Source organism: Rhopalosiphum padi, chromosome 2 (genome assembly GCF_020882245.1).
Source record: "Rhopalosiphum padi isolate XX-2018 chromosome 2, ASM2088224v1, whole genome shotgun sequence".
NCBI classification, from domain to species: domain Eukaryota; kingdom Metazoa; phylum Arthropoda; class Insecta; order Hemiptera; family Aphididae; genus Rhopalosiphum; species Rhopalosiphum padi.
In genome coordinates this window covers 75,971,529-75,993,731 of record NC_083598.1, presented here as the reverse complement: position 1 = coordinate 75,993,731, position 22,203 = coordinate 75,971,529, and the positions used below count along the sequence as shown (strand labels likewise).

Here is a 22,203-nt window from a genome sequence, read left to right as displayed (position 1 = left end):
ATAGGTTCCAGTATTTTATTGTTTTAATTATTTCATCAAAATCATTATATCCAATTTCATAAATCTGTCTTATTTAAAAAAAAAAATCCTGCGCATACGAATGACTATAAGTTAAATAAAAAGTTAGTAGGTATAAAACATTAGTATATTAACTATCAATCAACATTTTAAATTGTAAGTACATATTGAAATAATTTTATGTACTAATAACGCTCCCGTGTATTGATGAAATAAATTAAAAATATTTTGAAAATTCAATTTTACAGTAAAGTTATGAATTTACGGGTTTCTATATAGGCAATTTTCATGGATTTTAATATTTTATTAATATTAAAAATATGAAATTATAATACATAAACATAATATTGTGGTAACATGTTATAGACTTCAATATAATATAATCTTTGTATTTTTGCAGTGCCATAAGCTTAGTTTTAGAATGATTAAGTACTGTTGTTAAGGCATCATAGAGCTTATAATTGTGTGATTGTGTTAAATAATGTCCTAATTGAAATAAAATAATTTATAAAAAATTAAAATTAAATAATATTCTACAATGATTGCCAATAATCAATAAAACATTATAAATTATGTATGTGGCATGTGGCATGTGCACAAATCTCACGATAGAAATTTTAATGAGAAATGAGAATACATAAATTATATTCTGCTAGTTTTAGACGCATTATAAAACAAAACAAATTGTCTTGTTTACACATTTATTCTTATATTTCATAAACACATCTTAATTTTTCAGTGTCAAATATTAAAAAATCAAGGGAAAATATATCACTCCCCCCCCAAACAAAAAAAAACTTATGTAGTTATATATGACAACTAAAAAAATGAAGACAATTTCATTTTGACATATGGGCAAGTTGAAACGAATTGAAAATTAAAACAAACTTGTTCAATAAACAAAATAATTCGTTATATATTACTAAAATTTGATTTTTTTTTTTTTTTAATATATCACTGTAATACGGTATAGTCAAATTTTTTAAATACTCTTAACGAAACCTGTAGTCAATCACAAAGAGCGCTAAGTCTTAACTATAAAGTCGGGAAGGGAAATTGCCAAGTTTTATATATTCGTCCCATAAAACTATGTTAAAATGTTGGTAAGTTAGAGAAAAAACAGGTCATATTAGGTATGCGCTAATAAAAATGTTCTATTCGCTCAAAAACGATATCCAAAAGTATGTAACAACCATAAAAAAGCTATTATTATGAATATATAATATTCGTGGCTAGATACAACGCGCTCATTTGCCGGCGGCGACATATTATTTTATATACGGATGATAATACATCGCGAAAACATATAATATATATATATGCATGCGCGAAGCCGCGGCGATGGTGGTACACGCGCCATTTTTTCGACTTGGAGAGAGGGGTGGTTTTTCGCGAGAGGACTCGGCGGGCGTCGTTTCGCGCGCCATCGACCCGTTTTCACGAGCAAGGCAGTGCGCCGCCGTCGCCGAGGCGCGCCCGTGACAATCGCGGGAACAGCGTCGGCGACGGCGGCGGATGATAGTTTTTAATTTGTTCGTATCACCCCCGCCGTACACACTGTATAGGTATATATATAAACGAGATAGACATGATGGGAGGTAAACGCTTTCTAGACGGTTGACGGTGGTGGTGGTGGTGGTGGTGGTGGTGATGGTGGATTTTGGCAGAGGTCTATGCTAACGACGGCAGTAGCGGGGTGGTGGGGGTGATGTCGGCGGCGGTGGCGGCGACGGTGGTGGTGGCTGCAGTTACGTGCGAAAAGGGCGTTTAGGGGGGAAACTTTCGTTCTCCGCGACTCGTGTATAGTGCGAGTGGGGTGATGGGGGGGAGGCAGTCGTTACCTCTCCTCGCGGTGTACCTGTATATACATATATACTATATAGGTGCACGCAGGTTCGACTGTCGCCCTGCATATATATATATATATACACCCGCGCACGCACTTACGGCGGCGGTCTGCCACCGTGCAATGCTGGGCAAACTTGCAACCTCCTCCCCCCCGCGCGCGGCCCCGTCGACAGTCGTTCGAAAGTTATTTCGTTCTCGCGCTCCGAAAATCGTGGCCGCGGCGGTTGAATGACGGGCGGGTAAGTGGCTGGCTTATCGCTGGAATGTGGACATAATACGCGTGTACCGACCGAGTAATATTATTTATTATATTATATTATATTATACACTGTGGTAATAGTATTATAGGTGTTATCGTCACCGCCGCCGTCACGCGAGTCGTCACTGGCGTAACTCGAAATTTTCATGATCCGGAACCGAAATTTCCAGCGCGCCTCCTCACCCGTTTCGATAAGTGAATTTGTTTTTTTATTGAATTTGTTTTTTACAATCATTGTGTTATAATTTTATAATAGCAATATAATAAACACGAGTGTTCCCTTTTTCCCATTAAATTCGTGCTTTTTCATTTTGGATAATCAATTTTTTTTTTCATTTAAGTAAGCAACTATACACGTAATTCGGTGTTGTCAGAGTATTGTAGCAGAAAAATGTTGTGACTTTAAACGACAATATTTTAACTACAAATTGTTGTACCTATTATATTTTATAAGAATACGAAAATGTCAATAACAACACGTATTAAAGGCCACGTTACCACTTGTTTAAAGTATGTACAATATGTACATTGTGTACATTGTTCACGTCATAACAATATATAGGGATGAGGTATCTACACAGCTATACATATAGCTAACACTCGTTATAGGTATGTAAATATGTTGATTGTGTACTATTGTTGTGTTATTGGGAAAATATTTTTGTATAAGAAATAAACGTTAGCGGACAAAAAAAACAACCGCAGATTTGCGGCGCAGGTAAATTCTCGAAAAGACTTTCTGGTAGACGGGGTGAAGAGGCGCGGTGTTTCCCAACGTTTCCTCTCCTCGGCAAGTAAACGCGACGAAACGCCTAGCGGCTTTACACATCTGTGACCCGAAATCCGCCGAAAAATCAATGCCCTGCCGCCGGGTCGCGCGTATTCTATATATATATAATCGGCGGGTGGACCGCGATCCCGGTCCTCGCAGCACGCTCTACGGACTGCTCCAATTTTTGACAACACTCGACTGTTATATCGCCCGGACAAAATACCGTTTATATTCTCCCGAACATTTCTGGCCGGCGTAATATCGACGATAACACCGTGTTCGATACATGCAGCAAACCAAATAACACTCGCCGTGGGCTTAAGTCAGTCAATTTCACGTTTATCGTGACGAACCATTATTTTTATCGGACGCGATTAGGGTCCATCGCGAATCATTCCAGCGGGCCGCCCTGCTTTGTACGCCTCAGTTATGTCCCAGATGTCGCTAGATATTTCGACGGAGGGTCGCTGGCCGCTGGCACCGTTACTCGTATATCTATAAAATAATATGTATAATATTAGGTGTGTAACTTACCAGTTGTCGTTACTGCCTTAATTTATTATAATATGTCTCAATAACTAACAAGACTGTGTTTCGATTTTTGGTTGTGTTTAGATTGTTTTTAAGCGGTAAAAATTGGTATGGTATATTGTGATATCGGTATGACATCGTGCAGTCGAGTTTTGAATTATTTTATGGATTTGTTTGGATATTATATATGTTTATAGGGACTCATTACATTTTGTTTCACCCAATATTTATCGGTATTACTTACTAATGTTCATAATTTGTCAAGTAGTGACGATAAAAAAATATGTGTAAATATTATATTTTATACAATGGTTTATGGATGTTTATAAATATATATTATTATAATACGAATGATTTTAGAATATACTCGCGAGCAATAGTTTACTGTGTTGCCATTAGCGACATATAAAACCGTGTTATTTTGTAGTTAACAGTTATTCTAGTAGGTATAATATGACGGGCATTATTTGTTTTTATCATTATTTCGTGCGTGTACAATATTATTATAACGCTGCAAGATGTTTCTATCGCAGTGCGAGTTGTCAAACAATAAGCCGAATTGAAAACATTACTCAGAGTACAATTGATATTGATCAAATTTTTATTTCGGTTAAATTATAGTTTACGTATACATATAACGGTTAAACCAAATTAAAAACATGAACATTAAAAAAAGTATAAAACATACAGTGAGGCGGTCAATAATTTTATCGTTAAATTTATGTAAACATTTTGCCTATCTTTATTTTTAACGGCGTTTCGCCAAAGTAAAATTGAGTACATATTGCCTACTTCACTCCTTTGTTTTGGCAGCATTTCTCACGCGAGTTTATAGTTTTGTACCGTACCTATTTATAGTAGTATTATATTTTTTTTTTATATCATAACCAATATTGAGTTATTGATCACTTTACAGGAAATCAAATGGAAATTCACATATTTTATTATCACATATTTATCATAATATAGGTACGTTTTGCTATTTTTAAAAATCTTAACAAAGGAAAATTAATTAATTATTTTACCATAACGTATAAAATATTAAAAAAAATTAATATATTGAATTGTAAACATATACATATTACAAAGTATATAAATATGTAAATATTTTTAAATTCGTACGTGTAAAAAATTATAATATTATTCAAACAGATGCTCGTACAGGATATGCAATATCTAGTTAGTTTATATAATTTCATTGTTATTTAATTAAACATGGAACTGAAAACATGCGTGAATTTAAAATTACCAAAACAACCAAACTGTTAGTTGTAGAAATCTTAAAACCCTGCAGGATAATGTACAACGATTTTTACGTGAACTACTTTTTCATGGTGGGCTAATGTCACGCAAAAGGTTTTTAGTATGGCATATATAAGTATATAAATATATAAGTCAAGTCCCTTTAGGTGAGTGAATTAAAGATATAATATAATAATACGTATTTTTATAACCTAGAATGAACAATGATAATTACATTCTTTAAACGATTCTGGACTGAGCTTTATATGTAATATGCGTATTATACCGTAAATTTAGCAGTTTTTGACAGTTTGACAGTTTTATGTAATTTTCTCTGAATTAATGGGCGTTTTACAATCTCTTGCAACACACACTGCGAAATAGCTTTAACATCCAATTTTATAAAACCATATTATTACACACTAATCCGGATTTCAGAACACATTTATTACTTTAAAGAGTTTTTCCGTTACAGTAAAAAACAAAAAATACACAAATATTGCAATACCAATAACTTCTGTTTTTCAGTTTTGCTATACTTATTAGTCATATTACAAAAACTTACAAAAATGAAGTATGAACGAATAAAATAATAACAATATCGACATTATCGCATTGTGGCTTTAAAATTAAGATTTTAATTTTCTGCAATATTATTATAAAAAATATTTTAGATATTATACTCTTAGGCTTTAGCATTATTTAATGTATTAGTAACTAATTGATAAGTTACGTATACTTAAAACATAATAAAAAATATATTTTTTTTTAATTGGAGTAAAGTAAAGTTGTAATATTTTACTGAACATTTTATGAACACATTGAAAAAATACTATTTGTTCAGTGAAAATGTACTAAAACATTATTTACATCGATTTATATCAAGATAGAAGGGTGACTAATGACTACAGTGTTTATGACTAAGGGTACATATATTTTTGTACCAATTCCGCTTAGGGTAAAAATTTAGACTGGTATGGGTTACGTAGTTATTCTTTGTTTAGACATGGCATCTAAATTTCAGAAAAAAGCAAATATTGGTTAAATACATTATTGTTGTACGTTTATGAGTAAAGTTTTATAATATCTCATATTTTGTGTTAGTGCTTTTGATGAAAATATTTATGATAGTAATATAGTTAATATTTATAATTTATATTACAAAGTATTAAATAGTTCCTATTTTAAGATATTTTATACTTTGTAGGTGTTTAAATTCAAAAATTAAGTGGACAATTATAATATAAAATAAACCTTTTTAAATTATTAATAATGAAGTATTCAAATACGTATACAGCATAAAAGGTTTTGGTTAAAGCTAATAAAAATAAACAAAGTATGAAGTACCTATACATAGTAAACGATTAAAAAAACGGACACTCTTTGCGTGTAAATAGGCTATTTTATTTTAGACAGCCCACTATATATAGGTAGTATTACAAGGGAGGCTATATAAATATATATAATTTTATCGTGATTCAAAAATATACGTGATTTTAAAGAATTTTTCTGAAAAAATTACGGATAGAACACTATTATTATGACGTGATGAGGACTTGCTAGCCTCAACGCATGCCAGTGTTACATTAGTCTTATTTATTATTAATTTATAAGCTATAAATGGTAATGCATTAAAATAATATTATAAAAATATTAATACAAGCGAAACTACTAACTAGGTTAAAATTAAAATTGTTGTTCTTGTAATATACAACTTAAAAAAATATGTCTATTAGAATGATTTAAAACCATATTGTTATGGTTTTATGAGATTTAAAATATTCACTATAATACTAAACATATACCTATGTTGAAAGATTATTTTTTTATTGTAGTTAAATATTATATTATATAATATATAATAATATAATATTATATATTGATTCGACAATGTAAGTCACTGTTTTTCAAAATAATTATTCGATATTATATTTATGAAACATATAAATTATACAACTATAATGATTTATCATAGTCAATACTTTCATACTTTCTATACAAAAAAATAAAATAAATTATGTTATGTTCAAGCCTCGCACACTGACCACTGTAAATAATTTTTATTTGTTATAATTTAATTACATTTTTTTAATAATGTTAATATTATGAAAAAATACTGAAACACGTGTATTTTAATAAAATCCACTGAACTAAAAAATTATTCAGGTTTGGTGAATCGTGTTAAAAAAAATAATAATAATATTATACAACTAAGTAAATATAGCGGTATTTATAATTTTACTACTGCGAGTTTCAACAACGATAATTTTAAAGAAATTTAATTATTCGTATTATTTGATTGAGCTAAATATTAAATTAATATCGTTTTATAGAAAATAAATAAATTAATAAAATAAAAAATAATAATATACTACAAACAGAACAAACTTTACAGAAGATAAGGGTTTTCCTTAAAAAATCTGAGGTGAATGTTTACCAATGAACAACAATCGAACAAACTACAGCTGTGGGGCATTCCACTCAAAATTAATTAATATTTTTTTCACGCTATAGTTACCCAATTATATAAATTGTTTTACCGTTTTAAATGATATTCCGTCCAAAACATAAATAAAAAGGAGGAAAGTTGGTAACCACTCTGCTGTACAGTAGGATTCGAGTGTACTCCATCATTGAGTAGGGTTATACGTTTTAAATACTGTTTTAAAAATAAATAATATTTAAATATTAATTTGTATTATACAAAAATATGTACTTATATTCAATTCAAAATAAAGCCAAATCGTAGACTGTACTACCAATCTTCTTTTGGATTACGCTTATAGAAAGAATCAGAAATATAGGGAGTTATATTCACTTATTAGTAAAATACAACTATTTTAGTTATACACAGATTTTCGTCCACATTTTGTTTTTAGAATATAAAAATTAAAAACAGAACGGTTTATAAGTAATTGTATTATATTTAAGTATTATAGTTTAAACTATTTAAATTTAAAAAAAAATAAACTTAGATTCACCACTATATTAACGTCTAAATAAACTTAACTAATAATAAATAATATTATAGACTATTATAGTTGCATAACTAATATGATTAATTGTATAGGTGTATTTATACGATATAGGTACTGAGAAAAAATAGCTATTATTAGCGATTATTTTCAAGTATTCACATATACACGCATATATATATATATATATACAATATACATACAGTATATATAAAGAGAGTGAGAGATAAAAATATATAGTCACGAATAAGAAATTGTCTATTTATTTTCACGCAATATTATGATATGCCAAGAAGTAAAAATATATTGTTAGGTTAAGGTATATATTGAATATATTGAAAAACACTAGAAAGCCCAATCATACATATTTATTTTATTTACTTTAGTAAGTATAGATATTTTAGAATAGGACTGTATTATTAAGATAATATTATTTAGATAATACCTATATATATTAAACATTACACATTATGTGAGAGTGTGTTCAAATATTTATTTCATCGAATATTTTGGTCTTGCAGATTTGGTACTCTACACGCTCCTCTGAGTGACCCTTTTGTGCCAAGACGACAATTTTCGCGCCGATCGATAGGTTATAGTCGTAGTCGACCACAGAGCGCGCTTGTATGGGATGAAACCGCAACACACGGATGCACAGCACAAGCAGTCATCGTGCGTTTGATTCTTATTCAAAATCTCCCAGTTTTACGCGAACTATTTGAAAAAAAATGGCTTATACCTCAGTTTTATTATAATTTAATAGATGATTAAAGAAGATATCATAAACAATTATTATAAATATATACCTACACACATCATACTACTAAAACAATCACATTACATTTGTGGTGTACCAGTGAGCTTGTATATTAATGTATATATTATGAGCGTATAAAAATGTATACATAGTGAGCTTTAAACTAAAGGGTGCTTACATGATTTTTTTGAAAATCCGCTTTTTATACATAGATTAAGTTATCAACGATTAATAAATAAAATCATCAAATAACCATTTAGGTACACTACTAAAATATTAATCGAAAACTAAAAGATTCTATACGTCAACACAATTAACAAATCTGATATTTTATAGTGATCTAAATTATAAATAGAAACTTTTGGTTTTTAACTATAGTGTATTGTCGATTTCAGTTTTAGGAGCTTTAGTCTTAAACTTTTAAGGTGGTAAACTTGAATTTAGTCAAAAATTAAATTACTTATAGGTAAAGATACTTTTCAATAAAAATCTATAAAAACAAAATCAAAATATGTAAAAACGAAAAATTTTACGGAAAATAAGTTTTCAATTTAAAAATGTATTTTAATTTATTGTTATAATTAAAAAATAAATTACTGTAAAAACTTTAATTTTTCACCAAATGTTTACATTTGTTTTTTAGGAATGATATAATTTTTTAAATATTTTCGTTATTTTTGTAGTATGAGTATATACACAAAAATAGTAATAAACATTTCAAACTTTTTGTTTTTCAGTTAATTTATGATTAAATATTTATTTTTTTTTTGAGTATTTTACTAAAAAATTGAAAGCAAGGTTTCAGACAAGTTTTTTTTACAATAATTAAAAATATGGGAAATATTTATCCACAGTTATTTTTTATAAACATTAAAAGTTTAAATGTTGACACATTTTGTTAAAATTATGAGCATATTTTGGAAATTATCTTATAATTAAAAATGTATAATATTTTTAAATTTAACAGCTAAAGGCTTGACTGGCGACTGCAATTGAATAATGAATGGTTCATAGTAATGTTTTTTCTTATAACAACCTAAAAATCTCGAGAATATTACAAACATTTTCTTCGTTGAGAATTGACGTTTTTCGTTTTTCCGTTTATCAGTGTTAGATTTTCTGGGGAAAACGAGGTAACTCGCATTACCATGTGTATATTATGATATATTATAACGATAATAATATCATAATATATATAACTATAATAATATCATAATATTCATAATATATATAACATATCTATATATATGTACGCGGACCGTGCTCGAAAAGGATCCCGCCGGGCAATATTATAATTGGTTATACGAACACACACGCGCGCATAACGGCGCGTGCGTACGCACACACGCACGATTTAAACAATAGTAAAACCCTTTGTGGATGATTTATACCATTGAAAAATTTGCATTCCCTTTTCCCCCATTTCCCCACCCCCTCTCCCTATCATCACTGTATATATATATATATATATTATATAGTGGCTGCTGCAGCACTACACCGCGTCGGGTCCCTCAATCTAAACATTAACTTCCCCGACGCACCGCGGCCGTTGCCGCCCACACCGCACCCTGAACGGAGATCGCATTTCGCACAACGCTCACGTACATAATATCCTCGTTGGGTGTGCGTGTGTGTGTGTGTGTATATATATATATATATATGTGTATGTATGTATGTATGTATGTATATATCTATAAAGTTTAGAGTATAAAGGGATGGCGATGACGCCGGTGTGTGCGAATTCTAAAACCCAAAACGGAGGAATTGCGTCGATTCACTATACAGTATGTCTCGCTGCTTTCTTGTCTCCGTCAATAACGTTTTTCCCGTACAGTCATGTAGTAAATATTTTTGAAAGTTATCACTGATGTGGGTACGGACGAAAAGTGCGGCGTTCTGTATTTTTAGTCGACCTACCTAATTTCAAAATCAAAATATTTTCTATTCGCGCGTTTCCTAGACTTGTAGAGATAAAATATACGTGTATAATCCACAGTAAATAATTTAATGTTCCTTTACTATTTGTTAGTATATTCAAACACACACGGTCGTTTTTTTTTTTTTGAATTTAGACAAGAAGTGGTTTGAGTAGTGTCTGTACTGTCTGTAGTGTCACATTTATAAAATACGTGTTACGTATGTACATAGTAGATGGACGGGTAGGTATATAAAACCAGGTATACTTACTGTATATCAATATATCATATGTAATTATTTATTATGTACGTACAACTGTACGATCGACACTAATATGCTGGGGCACTGCAGAAACACCCTGTATCCGTGTATTATAGGTAGTGTATGTTATAAAACTTGTCTATATAAGTGCATATACCCTGTAAAACAACGATTTTTCAATATATATATATAACAAAACCATTTTACGTGTGCACAGTAATATACATACTTACGTATATTGTATTTTAAAATTTAAAGGCCAATATATATATTAGATAGTGAACGCATATAATACCCACATAAATAAACTTCTTCATAACGTATATAATCTATATGGTTTTTCCCCATATTTCGATGGCATAAAATCAGACGAAATATATAAATATATATAATATATTATGACTATAAACTTGCGTTCATGTATATAAATTGCTGTAGTCATCTACGGAATGTTGCATTTGTGTATATGTTTCAGAAAAATGGCTTTGAACTTTGGTACAAAAAAACAAAAAAATTCTTTGAAATTTATATTTTCAAAAGTTGAGTATATCGCCCGAATATATTATAAAATTTATAATGTTACCTACATCAAAACAATATCTCAAACACAACGTTGTTAGTCCACATAGGAGGTATTCGTTGTATTTTCAATTTTGTATAGAAACACGTATTTAGAGTATTTGTATAATAATATACTGTTGTTTATGTATGAAAACATTTTAATCTTTCCGACTAAAAAGGTAAAGGCTGGACTATCGGTTTGATTTACGTGACACGTGATAAATCATAATACCGTTATACCATGGGTCATCGTGTTCTTATAAATCCATATTTTATAATTTACATATTATGGGATATATATGTAGGAAGTGCAATTAGGTGCGCTTCAAAAACAGTTACAATTATAATGTTTATATATATTATTGTAATGTAAAACTTGAATGCTATCATTGCTATCTGTGTAAAACAGATTGGTACATTTATAGTATATACAGTATTGTAGGTGTAATAAATTATTTAACGCGTTAAAACTTGATGAGAGATGAAGTAAAAAAAAGTTCTACCGAACTTTTCAGTGCGGACAATAAATAAAGGTGGCATTTAAAAAAAAAACCCGGAATAAAACAACCAATCGCTGCCGACTCATTTTAAATTCAATTTCCAAATTATCGATTAAATCCGTTACACTACTCGACGAACCGTGAATAATATTATTTGGGATACAGAATTCATATTCAATCTTCTTATTACGTATATTTCTTTTCAGCAAGTCTTTTAGGTGTAGGTATATGATTTCCAAATCAGCTATAACTCTCCAATATCTAATGCGAGTTGGCTTTGTACATTTACACAATGTTAACGATTGGACGTTCAATAACTACGGTTAACTGTAGTTTACCCAACTGCGGTTCAATTTGGAAACAATAGAATCTTCACTCAATCGACTATAATATATATTATTAGTGGAATGAGTAAAAATGCTATTGTTATCCTGTATCATATTCTATGTACATTATATTTGTTATTCTATACCTTTGGGGTGATCTATATGTACAATAGCATCTGAACTACCTATTACGAATGTTAAGAGCTAGGGTATATAATATTGTGTAAACTGTCAAAACATTTTGGGGTGATGGAAATAAACAAAACGAGAAATGAGTAAAATAACATTTCAACCAAAAATGTCGGTAAATATAAAGGACACTAATAGCGCAAAAAACCTCGTTTGTAAAGAAAATATTTTTATAAAAATACCAATGTTCGAATAATCTATATTTTTTTGCTTTCGTTAGGATGAAGTAAAATAAACTTTACTCCGTTTCGTTCAATAACTATAAGTGTTATCTAAGAAAATGGATATTCCATTACTTGTGTTCGATTTTTTTTATATTTTTTAAAGAGATGTGTTGATGTGTAAGTATTTTTATTGATTGTATTCTTCTGTAGTGTCTTATGGTTCCTTCTATATTAGTACCTATGTTTCACGATAACTCAAAAAATATTTCATAAATCAAAAATTATGTCAAAATAATTTAAAAAAAAATAAAATGGTATCGAATTCAGATGACTGGATAATAACAATATGATAAATACATATTTTATATACTGTACTAGGTACGATTTACAATGAACAATGTAATATAACAATATACGAGATAATTAGGTAATTGAGTTTTCGAAATCATAACTACAAAGGGAAAAATTATAAATATATTTATATGAATTCCAAAAAACTTATTAGATTCAAAATTCAATGAAAAATATATCAGTTCACAGTTGTATATAATGACATTTTTTATAATTGTTTTTAAATTTATATTCTATAAACATATTTTTATGCGTATTATAGATACTACAGCACCAATTTAAATTATAAATTGACTATTGTTACTAAATATAAGTTTATTTTTTTATTTATCTACTAACACTGTGTATAATATATTAATATAATAGTAAAAATAAAAAAAAAGAACATTCATGATATTATAAAATTAAAAATATAAGCCAAATTATAAACACTTAGGTCTTAGGTATGTTTTTATGAAATAATAAAAATAATTTATTTAATAATAGTATTACATTTTTAAAAGACAAGTCTAATACAGATTTTGTTTACAGATAATGTAATTATATAGTTTTAACATTTTGAAGAATAAGTTAGTTAAGCAAAATTCTCTGAAATATGAGTGTAAAATTAAATGAGTTTGTTAAGATATTACAAAAAAGAAGTTTCAGGTATGAAAAAGGCTAAAATTCTGTATAAAAGTCGGTTGAGTTTTCCTTCTTTCTCATTATAAATATAGACTTTTCCTAACATCTTTATACAGTATTTTTTTTTTTTTTTTTTGTTAACTTCACAAGGATATTTTACTTGAAACTGTAAAAAAGAGCAACATTTATTTAATATATATTTTTATATTTTATCTAAAAAAGTTTTTTTCATTGTACCTACGTCTAACGTTAAATAAAAATTTAGCACTTGTATGTTCATTTATGTGTAATTAAAAATATGAGCCCTCTTATAATAAATGTTCTTTTTTGTCATTATTTCTTTCAGATTAAACCATGGTTTCGAGTAGGCATCTGAACCCAACATTCATTTTAATCTTTTTTTGTTTATTTTTATCCATGCGATTCTGAAGATAATTTTTGTATTGTTTGAATATTCAAAAAATATTTCCACACTGATTAATAAAATGTAATAAACACAAAATAAACAATTCAAATATTTTTTTTTACTTAGAAAGTATTATTTATCTACTTAATTTTAAACAAATGATAAGATTTAAGAAATATTGTTTATAATTAAAGCAATTGTATTTAAACTTTATAAAACGTAAAGTCTTTGTTATAATGTTTATCTTTATCGGTGTAGTTGTATACTTACATACATTTTAATCATTTAAAATACTGTTAATGAGATTAATTTTTTCATAAAAAGTAATTTAAAATGTGTAAATTTATGAATTGTATATAGATTTAAATTACATAAATTTAAAATCATTTTAAAAATATAAATAAATGTTTATTAAAAAAAGTTAGTCAAGTGGGTACCGCTCTATGAGTAAAAATTTGAATTTAAGGGTATGTCATTGTATAAGAAATATTATTCTGAACACAAACGGTCTATCCACATATATTTTCATGACAAATTTTTATTATAATAATTATTAAAGTAATTTTTTTTTTTTTTAATATTCAGTAGGTGAATATAATGTTTTCGGAAAATATTGGATTTATTATATTATTAGTATTTAATCATAATATATATTTTTAGCATATTATATCAACTTATACAACTCAAAATTTGATAACATTTTTCTGTTAATACCGCAAAATAGTAAAAACAGATTTATAGCGTAAATTGATAATATCTTAAAACTAATTTAAAATTACATTTCTTATAATAAAATTAATGATAATATAATACATGAAATTTGTACCTAATTTCCCCACAAATAACGTTTTTAAAATTACAAAATAATTAACAACACTATTTATTGTTTAAACAAGTAATTTCGTCCATATTTAAATTTAAAATACTAATAAAAAAAATCATTGTTTGTATATATTATTTAGATTATATAGTTCCAGCAGTAACTACTTATAATAAATCATCTATTATATTTCCAAAATTTAAATTTAAAAGATAAGATTTTATAAAATAAGTTTGCAGTTTGTTAATATTTTGACATTTATAAACAATTATATTAACAATAAATATTTTATGAAAATGTCAATTATGTACAATTATTCGTTTTTAATTACGTAAAAAAAAATCTTTTAGAAATAACTATTGTTTTTTATGGGTAAATATCCAAAGACGTAAAAATTTGTACTTCAAAATTAATGTAACTTTTCAACAGAAATTTTATGAATAGTTTATTTTACTATTAGTAATATAATACCTATATTGGATTAAATTTAAAAATATCATTGTATGCATAAAATAAAGTAATACACGTGTTAAATTGTTTCAAGTACACACGAACCATATTTTTAAATTAAAGTAGAATAACTAAATCCATTATTCTAGCTTAATTTAAATATTTAATTTCATCCAAATTTGAATTTAAAAAACCCATAAAACAAAATTGTGTTAACTGACAAGACTTATTGCAATAAAAAATAATTTGCTGCGTTTAGAATTTAAAATAAAAATTGTTATTATTTCGTATATTAAACATTTTATTTTTTTTTTAATAAATAAATTATGTAGGTAGATAAACATAAATATTATATTATATTATTATACTTACATACGTACTTAACTATATTAAATTAGTTATTAAAACTAGTGGATATCTATGTGGAATATTTTAACCACCAATTACTCACATAATTACATATATATCTTAATACATAACACATATATTGAAGAGATTCTCTTGTTGCACAATGGTCTTCGATTGCGATTTTCACGTCAATCAATTGTGGTTTTCCACTATTACAGTTGTAATTTGAAATCGTCTTCAATGCCTTTATATCACACATAATAATACTCGTATGTTGTATAATTAAATACCACATGAGTCAACTCCATCATCAATCTAATATTAACCTCTTCTTGATGGTCGTTTCGCATTATTCTATATTGAAGTATTAAATTTGTTTGTCTTCTAATTTATATTTGTATCGTATGTCTTTAAAATAACCAAAATATAACACTAAATACACTTTTATGTATAATTATATATTAAACTATACTCGAAGAAAGCATCAGAATAAGGAACAGAAGTATGAAGGAGAAAAAACACCATAATAAATATAATTTAATATAATAATATACGAGATGATCTTATCCAACTCTGTAGAGTACATCACGGTGGCATTAAAGGTCGCTTTCAGGTTCTTGATTACATCAAGGCAATTAGCGAGCCCACAAAAAACAAAACACAAAGGCAAACTGTGCATATAATATATATATATATATATATGAAATTTCCCTTTTTTTTAGCACCCGTTACCGTGGATGAGGACGACCCCAGAGAGAAACTCTCTCTCAAAAATACTACTACCCGACCACCACCACAACGACACCAAATTTCATTACCACCCACCCACCTATCTATATGGTAGTCGTTGCCGAGAGCTCCGTGTAACTATATATATAAACATTATATACACATAGTAAAGTTTGTGTGTGTCTGTTTAGGGGAGCGGCTACAGCAGCGAGTGGAAGAGGGTCGAAAAGAGCAGATCGTGTGCGCGAGGGGTTCGAGTATGGGATATACGCAGCAGTTGGCTTGAGAGAGGTAGGAGCTATGGACGAGAGGAGAAGGAGGAGGGAGGGAATAGGATGAGAAGGAGAAGAAGTATAGTGGTAGTGTAAGGGGAGGAGGAAATGGAGGAGAGGTAGAAGAAGAAGAAGTAATTTACGAGCTTTGCATAAATACGCGCGCGAGGAGGGTCAGATGATAACAACGGCGGAGTGGTCGAGCAGCGCATTGTGCCGGTAGAAGGGTGTGCGACCGAGCGTTCGGGCGGTGCGTGGCGGCTGAGCCGGTAGCAGCGGTGGTTATAGCTGAGCAGGACGAAGTATGTAGTGGACGAAATACGGCAAAGACCGCGGCGTCGACGAGGGTTATTTGGCGGGGTGAAATTCGGAGGGATGATTTCGGAAGGGTCGCCGATCGCAGGAAGATGTGTACGGTGGGAGTCTGCGTGTGACCCCTACGCGCGGCCACCAGGCAGCGCACCGATCGAAAATCGTACCACCTCCACGCACGTCCTGCGTCTGAGAAAAGGGCGCGCCGCCGACCCGATCGATACAGCCCGACGAGCCGGGACCACCGAGCTACCCCGAAAAACCAACGCCCGACGTGCGATACTTCGGCGACAGACTCTAGGCAGACAACACCGCTGTTCACTCGCTTCATTCTGGTCAGCGGCAGCCAACGAGCTGGTCCTCTCTCGCACTGCTGTTGTCGCCACCAGTGATGACTCACTCACCAAGCAGGACACTCCACTCCTGCTGACGTCACTGCTGCTACTGTCCGGTCGTACTACGCGACTGTATGGTAAGCATGAACACTTTTTAAACTTTTTATTTTGTTTCAATAATTTCAATAATATTTTTATTCGTTTATTCGTTTATTTTTTTTCTTAATATACATTTACTAACTTAACTTTCTATTATATTTTCTTATGATAATATATTATATATAATATTGTACACTATTACTTATATAGTTTATTTTCTTGGAAATAATATATATTGCACATTATTACTTATATACTATTTAAACGTGAGAAGAAATATATTCTCAAAATTGTATTTTCATTTTCAATTTTTTTATCTTTTAACTTAATTGTAAACGAATATTTCGCTTAATATATATATAATCTTACATACATAAAATAAAATTATTCAAATTAAATATAAAATATACTATCATAGAATTTAGATATTACATACACAATATTGTTATAATTTTACGAATCGGGTGCAGATGGTTATTATAATAATAGATATATATATAATGTATGTATATATAGTTATAATATACAAATATATATATATATATATGCCTTAATACCCATGTACACAAGCGAGGGTTTTATTTATCATTTTATTTTTATATTTTTTTTATTCGACTACTTATTATACTTAACGGAAACCGGGTGGCGGTTAATAAACGTATAAAACGTACGGATCGCGTGCGTTCACGGAGATTAGGCGCGTCGCGAGAGAAGGGCTGCAGTTAGGGCGGTCAGCGGCTTGGTCATGACAGATGGGCGGGTGGCGGGATCGTGTTGGGTGGTGGTAGGGGAGTACACTCGCCCGGCGCTGAGTAATTTGCATTCAGCGGCGCTCGTGCCCGACGCCGCCGCCGTCGACGCCAACGCCTCACAACACCTCCGTTCCTCATCATCGTCGAGTATTGATCGCGAACGCACAATTCACCCTTTTCGGTAGTGGTGGAGAGGAGTGCGGGGGCGTAGGGGTGTGTCGCGTATATAATATATTATACTTGCGCGCGTGTCGTGTTTTTTGTTTTTATTTCTCTATAAACGATTTATCGTTGCGAGAGAGAGTAAGCGAGTGGTAATTGTCGTCGTCGTCGTCGTCGTTGTCGTTACGTGAAAGAGAAAAATAAAATAATAATACGAGAAAACGAGATTAAAAAAAAAAATTGCGGACCCTTCTGCATGTACGCGGCGACCCTTTTTATTTTGCGTGTGTAATGCAGGGTGAAGGGAGAGAGTTCGTTGACACATCGCGGTCATGTGTAAAAAGGGGACGTTGTCGATGACTAACGCGATGAAATCACGGACAGACAACACATAGCTGTTGTGCGAATACTATCCGCGTGCACACAATATGTACATAAATATTTATATATAAAGCCGTTGCTTTTTTACTTTTTTCCGAAATAGTGTGTATTTACTTTTAGTTAATTTTTTTATTACACCTTATCTTCCATATGATGTAGTCATCGTTTTGTGTTTTTACGTATTGTTTCAGAGTACCACTTGGTCGCGTGGTCACTGTACAGAGGGCCACCAATCTTCATCATCACACGGTGGTTTTGGAAACCGTCCGTCTTCGGTGTAGTGATGCTCTACATCTACCCTGTAGATCCGAATTTGTTTGAAAAACGGCGACAAATTCGGTTCTAGAGAGGTTTGTGTGGTGCATATTCCTTACGACCAGAATTTTTATCGTCCGTGTGTGGTGGCCCCGACGGCAGTTTAGTTGTTATAAATATATTATATTATATTATGCATATTACTTATTCATTATTATTCATATATATTTTATAAGCATTGATCATCAACATAAAACAAATTATGTTGTGTACTTTTTTTATGACTGAAATATACAAATAATTATTATAGCTGCACATATTTTAACGTTTAATTTCAAACATTTTAAGAAATTAATATTACCAATAAGTTGTTCTACAGTTTTTATTACGATAATATTGTAAACTTGTAAATACTACGTACCTATAAGCAAAAATAATTTGAATTGTATTATTAAATTGTTATTTTTATGGATATTTGTTGTAAGAAATAATGTGTTAAATCATAAGGTTTTGTAAAGTGATATTTGAATTTATATTTATCTTATTCAGTTTTTACTTATATTTTTTATATTAATACAATTGTATACATTATAACATATATTACTTTTATTTTTGGGTGCTTTTCATTAGGTGAGCAGTGACTAAATAATATATACTTGCCACTTGATGAAAAATATCCTAAAATGGAAGTTCGTATTATTATACATTAAATTATTTACAGATTAAAATGCATTTTTTTTAATCAGATAAATATGATTAATTATAAGGTTTTGTAAAGTGATAGTTGTATTTATTGATATCCTATTCATTATTTACTAATTTACTTATATTTGATATTAGTAGAATTAGATTTCATACCATAATAATATGTTACTTTTATTTTTGGGTGCTTTTTATCTGGTTAGCAATAATTAAAAAAATACTTGCAACTTGATGAAAAATATCCTAAAATGAAAGTTATTATTATAGGTACCTATACAAATTATATTTTAAATAAACTATACGTTATAACTTATAATAACAAATTATATTTTAAAAATATAATTTTTTGAATAAGATAGATATGTTTAATCATAAGGTTTTTTATGCGATTTTTGAATTTATTTTTATCCTATTTAGTATTTACCTATTTAAAATTTGGCCCTGATTTACCTACTCTTTTTAGAAACTCACTTTTAGAACATGAATTATTAAACTAAAAAGACATTCATGCATGAAAAATTTTATTTAAAGTATCCGAATAATATTCAGTTTTCTAATGAAGTGATTTAAAATTTACTTAAATACTTTATTAAATTGTTTTTCTCGGATGTATTGAATGTATTTGATGTAGATGATTCTAACTGCACCTCTAGTCACTGATGACTGACATCAAATACATAATACTTATCATTTATCATACATGCATACTAATGACTATTCTATTATCATACTAACACAAAAAATTAAGATATCTATATAAATACGATATATTTAATTTTAAATTATAAAAACGCCCACATAATATAATTTATGTGTAAAACCATTAAAATTAGTAATATTATTATACAAGATGATTCATTAAGCATGCTCACCTTTAATTTTTCATCTTATATTAAAAAGTCATAAAAATTCTGATTTTTGGAATTTTCAAGTACATATTTTTAACATAAAGACCATATTTTAAAATGTTGAGATATATTTTTACTGTACTATAGGAGTTCCCTGTGGTAATACAAACATTTGTTGTTCAAATGACAACTCTCCTTTTTTACTGAATATTATTTAGTGAATAATTTTTTTTTTAATATTGATGTACCTACCTAATTTAAAATTTGAAGGATTATTAAGTTTTTATTTAAAAAAAATGAAGACATATAGTGTAGATTTGTTTGGCTACAATCACTGATTAGGCGTTACTAGCTCTCGGGACAGTCGCTGTACTACATACAACAACATTTGTATTCCACAACCCTACCGTAATAAAAAAAAACAAAAACCCATAGCTAATAATCGTAGTTGCCAAGATTTAAGTTCCAATATCAGATCTAGCATTTATAGCATTTATTATACTTGAACCATTATTATGAATTATAAATATTGATTAGTTAATATGTATAAATTATTAACATATTCAAATACCATATCCCTATTTTTATTCCAAACCCATTATCATGGACCTAATATTTGCTAAAATATTAACTGTATAAAAGAGAGATTCTTAAATATTCTTAAATATAGAATAAAAAAATCTGAGGAATTTTAAAATGTGGCTTTTGCTCTTTAAGTATGAATATTATAGATACTTGAAATTTTCGCCAAATATTTATATTAGTATTTTCTATCTACGATACAATTATTAAAATATTTTGAATCTTATTGATTGCGCAACATTTGACTTTTTCGTACTCAGTTGAAACTGTATATACAGCAAAGATAATATTATCTAATATCTGCCTAGGTATTTTGTTCATAATGTTATGATTAAAATAACAAAAAAATCTGTCATTGAAGTGCAGTGAAATACAAATATAGTATAAATTACTGGTAATAATATATATTAAGCAGCTTTATGTGGTATTTCGATTTAAAATTATTATATGATGTATGATTAAAGAAAATGTGTGTACATTTTATCAATATGGTATTATAACTATTAAAACATATTATATTCCTTTTTATCACTTTAAAGTTTGTACGGGGAGATTTATTTTTTACATTCAAAATGGTTTCTGAAATATTTTATATACACTGCAAAACTCGTTGCCGGAATTTCGTAAACTTCTGTGCAGCCGTGTAGGTCAACATTTTTACATAAACATTAAACACATAATATTGTAAACAAGTAGGTATACACGTACACTTGTTAACGCACGTAGGTGGGAAAAATACTCATAAACAAAATGTATATAATAATATCATTATAATTTATATTATATTCTAACCATTTCTATAAACCAACCACATTAGATATTATTGTCTACGAAGTAACAGAGAATCGTAATGATAATGTATAAATATAATATAATATGAACGATATTAAACTTGATAATGATAAATAATAGGTATAATAATGATGACAAACACGCCACTCAAATGGGGTTAACAGCAAATACAACAACATTTTTTTTTGTGTGGGACATTGCAAGTATATACTTAAATGTACAAATATGTATCTTTTACCTGTATAATGTGTTAATGCCACGTATAACCTTCCTTGTTTTTCACTATACTAATAAACTACAGTGATTATACTGATTAGTGATTACTGATTATAGGCCTTATTTAGGGTGCAGCGAGGTGATATAAAACAATAATATATCTAACGATGGATTAAAAACGTTTTAGTAATACCGGGTAATAAGTAAATAATGTATAACCCCAGCGAAGTTATAAATTCATAAATCGTTTGAATCTTTCCGTAATAGATTATGTTATAATAATATTGATATAGGTATTATGTTATGCGTTGCTGTGATTATGCAATAATTTCCAAACGACGTACATTTATTGTAGTTTACATTAGCCATGATAGAATACATATTATAATTTATATAAATTACAAACACTAAAATACCTTTAGGTACCAATGTAATTATTGTAGAATA

General features: G+C 29.2%; 1 protein-coding gene across 1 annotated transcript; it reads left to right on the top strand.

The window, feature by feature from the left end:
• The first annotated feature begins 16,466 nt into the window (after positions 1-16,466).
• On the top strand, positions 16,467-19,693 carry LOC132923215 (uncharacterized). Its single transcript, XM_060987072.1, has 2 exons — positions 16,467-17,104; positions 18,553-19,693. The coding sequence occupies exons 1-2, from the start codon at positions 16,696-16,698 to the stop codon at positions 18,705-18,707; spliced, it is 564 nt and encodes a 187-aa protein (XP_060843055.1). The 5' UTR covers positions 16,467-16,695; the 3' UTR covers positions 18,708-19,693.
• The last annotated feature ends 2,510 nt before the right edge of the window (positions 19,694-22,203 follow it).

What these genes read in the sequence shown, in the direction of transcription:
- LOC132923215 (XM_060987072.1), top strand. Translation starts at nt 16,696, where the DNA reads ATGATTTCGGAAGGGTCGCCGATCGCAGGAAGATGTGTACGGTGGGAG. An exon ending in TCGTACTACGCGACTGTATG is followed by an intron (nt 17,105 to 18,552) that starts GTAAGCATGAAC and finishes GTATTGTTTCAG; the next exon opens with AGTACCACTTGGTCGCGTGG.